General features: G+C 41.0%; 1 protein-coding gene and 1 non-coding gene across 5 annotated transcripts in view; one reads left to right on the plus strand and one right to left on the minus strand.

Moving 5' to 3' along the window:
• SDHAF4 (succinate dehydrogenase complex assembly factor 4) overlaps positions 1-12,076 on the plus strand; it is a 59,559-nt gene that overhangs the window by 22,216 nt on the left and 25,267 nt on the right. For 2 of the 4 annotated variants that reach the window (XM_064597750.1, XM_064597752.1), the window contains one exon: positions 157-10,073. The exons of 1 other annotated variant lie outside the window; for it this stretch is intronic. In XM_064597750.1, coding sequence (XP_064453820.1) covers positions 157-300 — 144 coding nt within the window. In that variant the 3' untranslated portion in view covers positions 301-10,073. Of the gene's footprint in view, positions 1-156; positions 10,074-12,076 lie in introns of those variants that run through there. One more of the 4 variants, XR_010413670.1, reaches the window with a different exon arrangement.
• Positions 5,180-5,283, minus strand: LOC123838016 (U6 spliceosomal RNA). The gene has a single exon (XR_006789359.1). It is a non-coding gene; the product is annotated as a U6 spliceosomal RNA (small nuclear RNA).

Consider the following 12,076-nt stretch of genomic DNA (forward strand, 5'->3'; position numbering starts at 1 on the left):
AACTTGGGAAAAAGAACCACATTTACAGTTCATTTAAAAGGCTGCGTAGTAATAACCTAGTCAGTGGTATCTACTGTAACCCTGTCTTCAGAATTGGCCATAATGCCTCTCTTGTCTCTATTGACTACTGTTTTTGCATCTTCTGTCTTTCTTTAGAATTTCCAGATGATATTAATCCTGTTACCAAAGAAAAAGGTGGACCTAGAGGCCCAGAACCTACCCGATATGGAGATTGGGAACGAAAAGGACGCTGTATTGATTTTTAAGATACATATTATTAACTTCAGTATCTTTTTCTGAATATGTACGTCTGAATTTATTTCCAGTTTTTTCTTTCTGTATATCCTTTAAGTCATTTAATTTCTGTAATGTGTTTAAAAACATAAATAATGCCTTGAAAGAAAATATGCTGCTATAAATTAAGGGGAAATAGTTGTACATTAGCACATTAATTTAATTTAAATATATTGGAGTATATAAATGGTGATTAGAGCTGCAAACTCATTTCATCACATTTCAGTTTATGTTAATCAGCTGCTTATAAAATGCAAATGTAAATAAAACAAGTTTTAATGATTTTTATTGCTGCATGCTAGGTAATAGTGACTTTTTAAATGTGAGTTAAGTAACACATTATAGTTTGATAAGGCCACAGTAACAACAGAAAATCTAACTCCAGAGCCAGTTTACTTGGGTTCAAATCCTGGCTCTGCTACTTATTAGCCATGTGATCTTGGATAAGTTATTTAACTTCTCTACATCTCAGTTATCTTCATGCGTAAATTGGAGTTAATGCTAGTTTTACCCTATCAGGTAGTGAGAAGATATTTAAGTGAGTAAGTACATGTAAACTACTTGGAACAGTGCATAGCACATGGCTCTCAGTGTAAGTGTTAGCTATCCTTCGATCTTAAATGTATTTTTCCAAGGCTCTAGGCTTTCTGTGGAGAAATATTAAGAAACCAAGTTTGAAATACTTGAACTGAAATTGTTTTATATGAATATAATGTTAAAAAATCATTAGTTGGAAAATTAGTGATTTTTTGCATGGATTAACTGAGCTGAAATATATACTAGATTGTTAAACATGAAATTTAGATACAGAGGGTCAATATGAGGAAAGCAGGGGATGAAATGGGCCAGCTTAGTTTTGATGACTCAGAAGCTCTTATATTGTGGCCTTTGGATAACTGGGTCAGGAAAAGGCATGTCCAGTTTACAGATGTGGAATGAAGGAAGAATGGAGACTGCTGGCTCACCTAAGGCATCCTATGCTGTCCTCTGGCCTTACTCAGTCCCAGAGATTGGACCTTCAGCCCCCAGGCTACACTTAAATTACTTAGGAAGAAAGGGTTTGCAGGGTCTGTAGAAGACAATGCAGGGAGCTGATAATGCTGTGATATGATTTACAAGAGCAATATTATTTGAGAAGATTATAGGAGATTTATACAAGAGAATAAACTTTCTTAAAAGTGTATTCTCCTCAGAAACTAAGTAGTGTAGTAATTGGGCCTTGTCATTCAGTCTTGGTATTGGTTCTCTCTCAGTCAACATTTGTTCTTCTAATGGCTGTTACTGTGTATGCCATTGAGTAATAACCACATTCCTTTAAAAATATTCTGTAGGGGGGCGCCTGGGTGGCTCAGTCATTAAGCGTCTGCCTTCGGCTCAGGTCATGATCCCAGGGTCCTGGGATCGAGCCCCACGTCGGGCTCCCTGCTCTGCGGGAGGCCTGCTTCTCCCTCTCCCACTCCCCCTACTTGTGTTCCTGCTCTCACTATGTCTCTCTCTGTCAAATAAATAAATAAAATTAAAAAAAAAAAAAAGTTTAAAAGAAAAAAAAAAAATTCTGTAGGGGCACCTGGGTGGCTCAGTCAGTTAAGCGTCTGCCTTTGGCTCAGGTCATGATCCCAGGGTCCTGGGACTGGGCCCCGCGTCGGGCTCCCTGCTTTGCAGGAGGCCTGCTTTTCCCTCTCCCGCTCCCCCTGCTTGTGTTCCCTCTCTAGCTGTCTCTCTCTCTCTCTGTCAAATAAATAAATAAAACCTTAAAAAAAAAAAAAAAAATTCTGTAATTTAGTCGTCCTTCAATTAGCCCACATTAGTGTAAGTTTTTATTAGGTTAACATTCCAGAAGTACTATGTCAAATTATTTTGTATAGTTTTGCCTCTGTTTGTGGTATGTGATACAGGAGAGATAACTTAGATACTTCAAAAATGAATATAAAATATGTAACAAAGTGTTGTATTAAGATAATAGAATCCTTAACCTCTGTTAATAGTAACATATTCCATGACAGCCGTCAAATACATAGGTACAGTTTGGTGGCATGAAAACATTTATGGTCTTTATGTCCATCAAACATTAACAAAAAAACCTGAAGACTTTCAAAAGATGTAGCACTGGAACTGCGTCACTCACATCTGGTCCTGTGGGAAGCAGAGTTGACTGAGAACTGCAGCTGCTGCCCCATGGGATCCACCCCTGTGTTCCTGCTGAGGCTACACTTCCTCCAGGCTGTTCCCAGCCAATGAAAGAGTATGTTGGCCCTCTCCCCTCATGGATGACATTGGCTCAGGGACTCCCCATTAACCTGCCCAGTACTTTCCTCGGACTGTACTGCTGTCTGAGACTCTTCCTACCCAGTCCTCCTCTCCTTCTCTCTCCCTTCATAGGTGTCAGACTCTGCCTACTTGTCCCCTTCATGATTCAAAACGTTTCCCCAGTAAATCACATTTAATCCCATTTTATCATTTGTTTCTCAGAGAACCCAAACTAATGTGTATAGTTTTAAAAGAACAGCCTATAAAAGAACAACTTACAGACAGGTTTTTAGAAAATGCCACAAAGCTTGTGGCTTTTTCTAGTACAACATAGTCTAACCATTTAAATTTTACATTGCTTGGGGATTCTGGGAAATTATAGGTTGTACATTTATACAGAAGGCTCGTACCGTGGAAGCTTGTACATTTTAGGTGTTTTGGTAGAATTGAATTATGTCCAGCGTTTTTCTTATTGTGATGTCAGTTGCTGTGACCTACTATGAGTCAAAATCTACTGTTACCTATTACTAAACTTGAAGAGCCAGCTGAAAGCCATATTCTGCACATAAATAACAAATGTTCATTGGATGAATAGTATGGCTTACAATGAACAAACTTAGTAACAGTAATTGTTAATGATGTATCAGCAATTTTAATGATACTTTCGGAACAGCCAGTAATTTTTACAAGTGCGATAAGAATGGCAGTGGACTTTTTAAAAGATTTTATTTATTTATTTGACAGAGAGATGGAGAGCACAAGCAGGGGGAGTAGCAGGCAGAGGGAGAGGGAGAAGCAGACTCCCTGCTGAGCAGGAAGCCCGCCGCGGGGCTGATCCTGGGACCCTGAGATCATGACCTGAGCCGAAGGCAGATGCTTAACTGACTGAGCCACCCAAGCGCCCCAAGGCAGTGGACTGTTAACCAATACTGATTGATCAATTATGAAGTAAAATGAAGAATGCCTCGAGTTCATTCCTGCATTCAGTTGATTCTATTTAATCAGTGATTGTTCAGATATTCTGCTAGTCTCTGTGTATTTGGTGATGAATGAAGCAGAGCCCTTGCCATCCTGTCATAAAGTCTGATGGATTTGATTTACACATGAGAACAATTCCAAATGATAACTGACTGAAGACTAAATGCATTGCAAGTGACTGTACTTCACCCCAGCCAAACCAAAGGGAACTTCCTACTTTTGATGAGGCTATCACTTTCTGGATTTTTATTCCTAGATGACTCTTGAGAGATCTAAGTGTTCACCTTTTTAAATTTAAACTGATTCTGTGAGATATGGATCAAGTCAAATATTCATTCTGTGATCAGTTGTGCTCTGACCTTGCCATATATCAGACATTGACCTAGACACTGACCAGGAATCCGGTGGGGAGTGAACAGAGTGATGTAATTAAGATTCCTGGACAGGTAAAGCTTCCTCAAGCCATTCCTGGCTCCAGAAGAGCGTTTTTGGCGGGCATCCCTTTGCACAGCTGCTGGAACTGAAGCTGCCTCTGACCTCCTAAACCAGGACTGGCTGTTATGAATGAATTATAAAGAATATTGAATGATCCATGCATAGGAAGGGATATGTGAATATTAAGAAATATTTATCATCGTTAAGTATTTGGTTTTGGTTCTGTGTCCCTTGGGGACTTTGTTCTAAGTCTTCCTCCTTGAGATCTTTCAGTCATAGAAAGACACCGCTTTCCTGACCCTCCCATTGACTCTGGCCTTGGTTCCAACATATGCTGCTTTTGCATCTCCCTCCTTTTCTCCTCAGTGGGGGCAATACTGTGTATTCTGTCTAAACCAACTTCTCTCATGATCACCCAAATCTGGATGGAAAATTAAAAAGGTAACCTCTAATATTCAAGGTAACCTCTAATATTCAACCTATTATTAGAGGTTACCTTCTTAGATAAAGTAACAGAATCTACTCTGTTTCAGCACTCTTTGGTCTTAAGGCCCTTTTATACTCTAGAACTCTTTGGAGGTCCCTTAGTTGTTTAGGACCCCAAAGAACTTGTGTTTACGTGTGTCATATCTATTGATATTTACCATGTTAGGAATGAAAACCAAGCAATATTTAATTAATTTTAAAATAATCCCATAATTGGGGCACCTGGCTGACTCAGTAGAGCATGTAGCTGTTGATTTCAGGATCATGAGTTCGAGCCCCACCTGGGGTGTAGAGATTACTTAAAAATAAAATCTTAAAAATAAAATAATAAAATAACCCCATAACAAACCCATTACATGTTAACATAAAATAGCATTTTTTGGAAAAATAACTAATTTTTCTAAAACAAAAATTAAGAGTCGTATTGTTTCAAATTTTTGTAATCCTCTTTTATGTCTAACTTAATAGAAGGCAGCGGTATTCTCATATCCTTTTCTGCATTCAATCTGTTGTGATGCTGTTTTTTTTTTTAAGATTTTATGTAATCACTTGAGAAAGAGAGTGAGCGAGCACAAGCAGGGGGAGTGGCAGAGGGAAAGGGAGAAGCAGGCTTCCCGCTGAGCAGGGAGCCCGACATAGGGCTTGATCCCAGGACCCTGGGATCATGACCTGAGCCGAAGGCAGACATTTAACTGACTGAGCCACCAGGCACCCCATGATACTGCTTTTTTTTTTTTTTTTAAATATGGAACGCTTCACGAATTTGCGTGTCATCCTTGCGCAGGGGCCATGCTAATCTCTGTATCATTCTAATTTTAGTATATGTGCTGCCGAAGCGAGCACCCATGATACTGCTTTGATTGAGGTGTATCGAAGAAAAAAGCTGGCTTCACACAGATCCAAAATTAGAAAATGGAGGATCTCACAGATCCCCTGAAAAGGCCTTGGGGACCCCCAGAGTCCTTGGACCACAAACTTTAAGAACTGCTGAGCCGATTAAGTAAAAGGAGGGTACTAAATGTAGGGCAAGCAGAACTGGCTGAGCCTCCAAGACCAAGTTTCAGAACCACACAACAGCGCTGGCTGGAGAAAGGAGCTGGTACCTGAAATTCTAGTCGGCTGCACCTCTTCCAGGCAAGAACCCGCTGACCACTGGATGGTCACAGCCACGGCAGTAGCCACCTGAGCCCCGGAGGCTGCCGCCAACCACACTGACAAAACAAAGACTTGGTAGCTTCCCCACCCACCCCCCCATCTAACCTATTTCTGCATCATTGTCCTCTGTGGGTGGACACTGAAGTCAGATGTCTGTGTACCCTAATGGAGGATAGGACATGTACTGTCACCGAATTCTGTGTGGCTTTGGGGGGCTCCACACTAGGGAACTTACCAGATGTGGAGATGATTTTTAACAGATTTTGTGCAGATGTTACTTGTCAATCACTATCATCTGAGAAAACTAGTTGAGAATCAGCTTTACTGGGGCATCAAATTGTGAAAGTAAAATATAATGTAGACCTTTAAAAAATAAGGTTTGAGTGATCCCTAAAACACATTAAATGTCTATTCCTGCTCATTTGAAGAATGCTTCCATAAAGATTGGACATCTGAGCCTATAATTTCTTTTTATGCCACTTACATAGCCTTGGTTAATGAATATGAACATTAGTTATGTGAAAGTTGCTTAAAATTCAGGAACAGCCCATATTCATTTAAAATACAGTCTAGTTATATTTAGGCCCTGCTTTTCTAACTTGGTCGTGGCAAGTGGAATCTTGTTTAAAGCCTTGAAACTGCAAGTACTCCTAATTAGGAGTTTTACTAGCTGTTGCTAGTAAAAAGGAATCATGGACAGATTGAGAAGGGAGTTTTTTGTTGATGCAGGTGTGAGAAGGAGGTGAAAATCAAAGGAACTTTTTTTTTTAAGATTTTATTTATTTATTTGAGAGAGAGAGAATGAGAGAGAGCATGAGAAGGAGGGGGGTCAGAGGGAGAAGCAGACTCCCTACCGAGCAGGGAGCCCAATGCAGGACTCGGCCCCGGGACTCCAGGATCATGACCTGAGCCGAAGGCAGTCGCTTAACCAACTGAGCCACCCAGGCGCCCTCAAAGGAACTTTTAGAAGCAACTTATTAAGAGAATATTGGAAGCTGAAAACATGCAAGGGAGAAAACTAGGGAAATGTCTTTGCAGGGTTGTCTGTAGCCCCTTTAGAAAAATCTGAATTTATAAACTGAGATGTTATAGACTGGACTGTAACCTTTATCTTTTTTTTTTTTTAAGATTTTATTTATTAGAGAGAGAGAGAGAGAGCGCACGAGTGGGGGGAGGGGCAGATGGAGAGGCAGACTCTCCGTTGAGCAGGGAGCCCAGTGCGGGGCTCAATCCCAGGAACCTGAGATCATGACCTGAGCGGAAGGCTGACTCTTAACCGACGGAGTCACGCAGGCGACCCTGTAACGATTAGCTTAAAACATTGTATATTTCCTAGCATAGGAGGTCACTGTATTCAAGTTGACATCTTCAACTTTAGATATTCATAAAGTTTGGATTCTTTGGTTTATCAGAAGATTTCATATTTTGTCTCATCCCTCAGTCAATGACTCAGGTGGATCCCTTGTTTTTTTCAAAAAAGCTTACACAGATTTCATTTTGAGAACATGCTCTCATTTTCTTGCTGGTTAGAAATGTCAGAACTTCTGAGCGAATTGTCCCATATCAAATCCAAACCCTTGATTACATGACCCTCTACCATTTGTGCATACCTACATACTAAATGTTTCAACTGGGCAGAGCAATCTTTTTATTTCCTAATTTTATACAGATAGGTTAATACTGACTAGAATACCCCCTGCCTTTCTTTACAAACACATCTTTTCTCTCTTCCTCCGGTCCTTTGCTGGAATGAGTCTAGGTATAAATTACATGAGTGAAACACTCTTCTCTGCTCTAAAAAAAAAAAAAAAAAAAAAAAAAAATCCAATTCACGTCAGACCTTAATGTTTTTCTGTATGATGAATCCTGACCACCTGTAGTCAAGGCTGTCACTGCAGCAGCCCCTCGTCCCTGTCGCAGATCCCATGGCTGGCATGCACAGCACCGCCCTGCGTGTATGTATGCTGGTGGTTGTGATGACTCGGCCCTTGTCCTCTTTTCCAGTGTTCTCTGTTTTTTTGTTCTGTGGGGGTTCTGAGTACAAGTTCTGCCAATTAGATGCACTTGATGCGATTTGAAAGGGGATGTGAGGCAGGGCCGTCGTCCTGCCACGAGCTCGTACAGTGGGCAGGGATGGTTGCACAGGCCGGATCGGCCTGCAGCAGCACTCCGGGGTCTCGTCCCTAGTCCTGTGGGGTCACGAGGCATCACAATAGTGACATCCGTGACTTCTGATTCCTGAGTCACTACTGTGTTAGCGTATTGTACTGAACAGGTCCACAGAGAGACTTCCAACTCCCCACCCTCCTCTTTGTGGCTGAAGTGATGGCCACCCCCTGCCATAGGCCAGTTTGTTCTTCTCTTTCTTGAAGTTAATCCTGGAAGTTCATTCTAGTGTCTACCCACCCGGCACTTCCAATGTCATCACTTCAATACCTTTCCATTAGAGTAACTAGAAAGGTTTCTGTTTCCTACAATGAATCCTGACTGTCAAGGTATTCATCTGTGGATAAACCACTTCTGTCACGTCCTGTTTTGTTCCTAGATTCTGCACTTGCTTTTCTTTATGTATCTGGAGCTACTTGACCCCACCCACATGCCAATCCCCACTGCAGGCGACTAATAGGAGTTCCAGAAAGACAAAGAGAAACAGGGTAGAAGCTATTAAAGAGTCAAAGCAAGACTATTTAGCAGAATCAAAGAATATCACCAGACTAAAGAGACCCCCCAGTACCGATTCCAAGTCATAATGAAATTGCAGACTATCAGAGATAATCAAAAATCTTCCAAAGAAGAGGAAAAAAATGTCACAAAGGAAAAAACAAATGGTACCAACTTTCCAGTAGAACACTGGCAAAGTGTGTATATATATATATATATGATCCAGGAAGAAGAGATTCAACACAAGCGATGCAGTAAAGGAAGATTCCAGGGCACAGCTGAGCAACAGCCCAGAGAACAACCAGTCCAGACAAGACTAAGGTGGGAGGTGTGTGAAAGGGAGATATGGGAGAGAGAGGGAAGTGGAAGTGATGTATTATTTAGTTTGCTTGAGCATTAAAAAAAAAAATTATTGATAAGCATCTGAGAAATGTTGGAGAATTTAGGAAACATCAACAAGAACCTAGAAAACTATGCAAACAAAAGAGACAATTTTTAAATTATTAACTCTAGGAAAAACAACTTTGTACAAGAAAGGACATGGACCTACAGTACACTGGCTCAGAGAGTAACTCAATGCATGTAATTATTACATAATCATAACAATTTTTAAGATGTTATTGATTTGAATTTTTTTGAGTCATGACTTACCTGTATGGAGAGAAGGGGAGAAAGTGGGCAGAGGATGATAGTGTCAGAGAGCTGAATCTAGCACGCTGTACTAACAAGAAGTCAGGAGGTAATTGCTAAAATCGATCAGTCCAGAGATAACAATGTGTGCACATCATGTAGAAAGAGGGAGGTAAATACCAGAAGAATCAACTGGAAGAGCTCAGAGTGCTTGCCCCTGGAGGTGAATTGGCTGGGCAGGAATTGCTGTTTTTTATTAGAAGCTCTGTTTATTAAAATAAATGAATATATTAGTTATTATGTTAAGAACATACACAGGTTTCTTGGGAAAATTTAGAAAACAGAGTATGAAGAAGGAAACAAAAATTATCTGTGAAACCTCTATACCTGCTTAATCTTTGGTGAATTATCCTTCAATAGTCTTAAGTATGTATAGATGTTTTTTGTATAGGCATTATCCTAATAATTTCATAGCCAAAATTTCACTGTTTTAATCTTCAATTTCTTAATCACAAGTGATCTTAAACACTTCTCCCTATGTTCATCAGCCTTTTGCATTTCCTCATTTCCTCTATTAATTGCTTTTACTTGTCTCTTGCTCATTTTCTTTTGGATATTGGTCTTTCTATTATCAATTTGTATGAGATTTTGCTCTTCAATTCTGCTTGTTTATGCTGAAATGTTTATTTTTATAGGGACTTCTTTTTTTTGGTATATCTTGGCCTCTGTGACCTTAACTTATTAATATCCCTTCACAAATTCCTTCAGTGGTTCTTGCCCATGATGAAGTCCTAAGTCTGTGTCCTTCCTGGTCTGGCCCTTGACCTCTGTTTGGGCCTCTCTTCCACAGGCCTCCTCCATTCCAGTCAAGACCTACCACTCAAAGCCTCTCAAACTGGCTTTCCAATATCTCTACATCTTTACAGATAAACATGCTTTCTGCCTTAAATGCCTTTTCTTTACTGTCTGTCTAAAAAACACCTTTTGATCTATACCTCACCTTCTTGACTATCTTTTCTGTGTTCTTTCCGCATTCAACTATTACAAATGTAGTAACTTGTTTTAGAATGAATTGTCAATTTTGTCTCCTCCATTAATCTGTGGACTTCCTTATCTATCTTTGTTCAGCTTTGTATCCCCAGTTGTGGCACAATGCTGGGTTCTTAGTAAACACTCAATGAATGTTGGCTCAGTGTTGAATAATTCAGTATTTGTGGTAGGCAGAATTCCACAGTGGCCCCAAGATTCCCTCCCCATGGTGTATGTGCACTGCCCCTCCCCCTCCAGTGCAGGTAGGACCTGTCAATATAATGAGATAGTCCTTCTCTAGATTAGGTTGCATTATATGGCAAAGGTGTTGGAACAGTGATTCTAGTGGTCATGTTACCATTGTCACAGACTCCACTGTAGCCAACTGGAGGAAGAGTCTCCTGCTGGCTGCCAAGAAGTAAGGTGCTATGCTGGGAAGGTGCCGTATGCTAGAGGCTCAGCCTCTTGGAGCTGAGCGTGGTCCCCAGCTGGGAGCCAACAAGAACACAAGGACCTTAGTTCTACAGCCACAAGGCTCTGAATTCTGCCAACCACGTGAATGAGGTTGGAGGAGGATTCTGAGACTCAGAGAAGATCCCATCCCCAGCCGACACCTCAGTTTCAGTCTAGTGAGACCCTAAGCAGAGGCTCTAACTAACAGGTGCCCAGACTCCTAATCCAAGGAAGCTGTGGATAATAAGTGTGTGCTGATTTAAGCCACTAAATGTCTTGTAATGTCTTATGCAGCAGTAGAAAATTGATACAGCGTTCAAGCTGCTATTACTAGGGCATCGGGGCCTTGAATCTCAGGAGCAATGACTGGGCGGGCTTTAAGACCATATTGTTTCGATAAGTTTCGATAACTGGATCCTGGTTTTGATTATTTGTATCCAAAAATCCCTCTAAGATCTGCCCTGACAAACTCTCACCACTGTCTCTCTTAAGAGAAGGAAAGCCATACTACCCGAAGGCATTCCCTGTGCTAACCCCCTATTAATCAACAATTTAGTTACTGCTCGTGGATTCCTTCTTGCCGTGTTCTGTCCACATATACTGGCACTCCTGTTACTTTGCAGTGAAAGCTCCCTTCCCTATGGAACCACACGTGTGAGCTACCACTTACTGTTTACTGTGGTAACTTTTATCTGCTGCATCAAGCCTGCTTGACTGAACCCTCAGTAGCCCACAGCCTGGTCTTGTTCACAGCCCAGAGGGTGGATCTGTTTCCTTCTCAGACTCCCCTCTAATAACAGTTACCTGGCCCAGTATTCTAGAATTGGGCTAGTTGAGTCCCGTAGGCGCAATAAAATGATCAATCCAAGTCATTAAAAGAACATTTAAACATATAATGCTATTTGCTTTAATTTAGAAGAAATAATGAGAAGCATTTTTACAACTTTGAATTGGTATAAAAGTGCCCCAAATTCTTTTGATTTATCTAATAAATAGTTGATTTATTAAATAAAAGTGCACTGTTTTTTAAAAACCACCCAAAATACTAAAAGATTTGGAATCTTCTACCGTCTCTAATGTTGATAAAAGAGAGGTAGTGGAGGGTGCCTGGGTGGCTCAGTTGGTTGGGCGGCTGCCTTCGGCTCAGGTCATGATCCTGGAGTCCCTGGATCGAGTCCCGCATCGGGCTCCCTGCTCGGCAGGGAGTCTGCTTCTCCCTCTGACCCTCCCCCCTCTCATGTGCTCTCTCTCATTCTCTCTCTCTCTCAAATAAATAAATAAAATCTTTAAAAAAAAAAAAAAAGAGAGGTAGCGGAGAGTTCCCCTTGAGTTGCAGGGGCAAGTGATTTAAAAAGGTAGGTGGTGGTTAAAGAAGAGGGAGTTTGGGCAGGTCAAGCTAATGTGCTGCTTGGGGGGAAGCCAGAGCGGCTGGGGAGGGCTGGCAAGTGCCACGTTGGGAGGAATTATTTAACCCAGTAACGGACTTGGTCTCAAAATGTCTGAGACTGGACCTGGTCTTAGCATCATTTATACAAGGATATGAGCTGAGCTCCAAGGCAGTTCCCCTCATTTTCTGTAAACGAACCAAGAACTTCAGGCTGTGTAAGGCAGACCCCACTTACTTTTCAGAAACACTAAATTCACTTGAACTACCCATATTATTTGTGTTTAATTTTTCTAAGGCAATCTAAAAAGAATTTACTAGGAA

Source organism: Mirounga angustirostris, unplaced genomic scaffold (assembly GCF_029215605.1).
Source record: "Mirounga angustirostris isolate CCGP_5_RB_7025 unplaced genomic scaffold, mMirAng1.0.hap1 SCAF_8, whole genome shotgun sequence".
Taxonomy (NCBI): Eukaryota; Metazoa; Chordata; class Mammalia; order Carnivora; family Phocidae; genus Mirounga; species Mirounga angustirostris.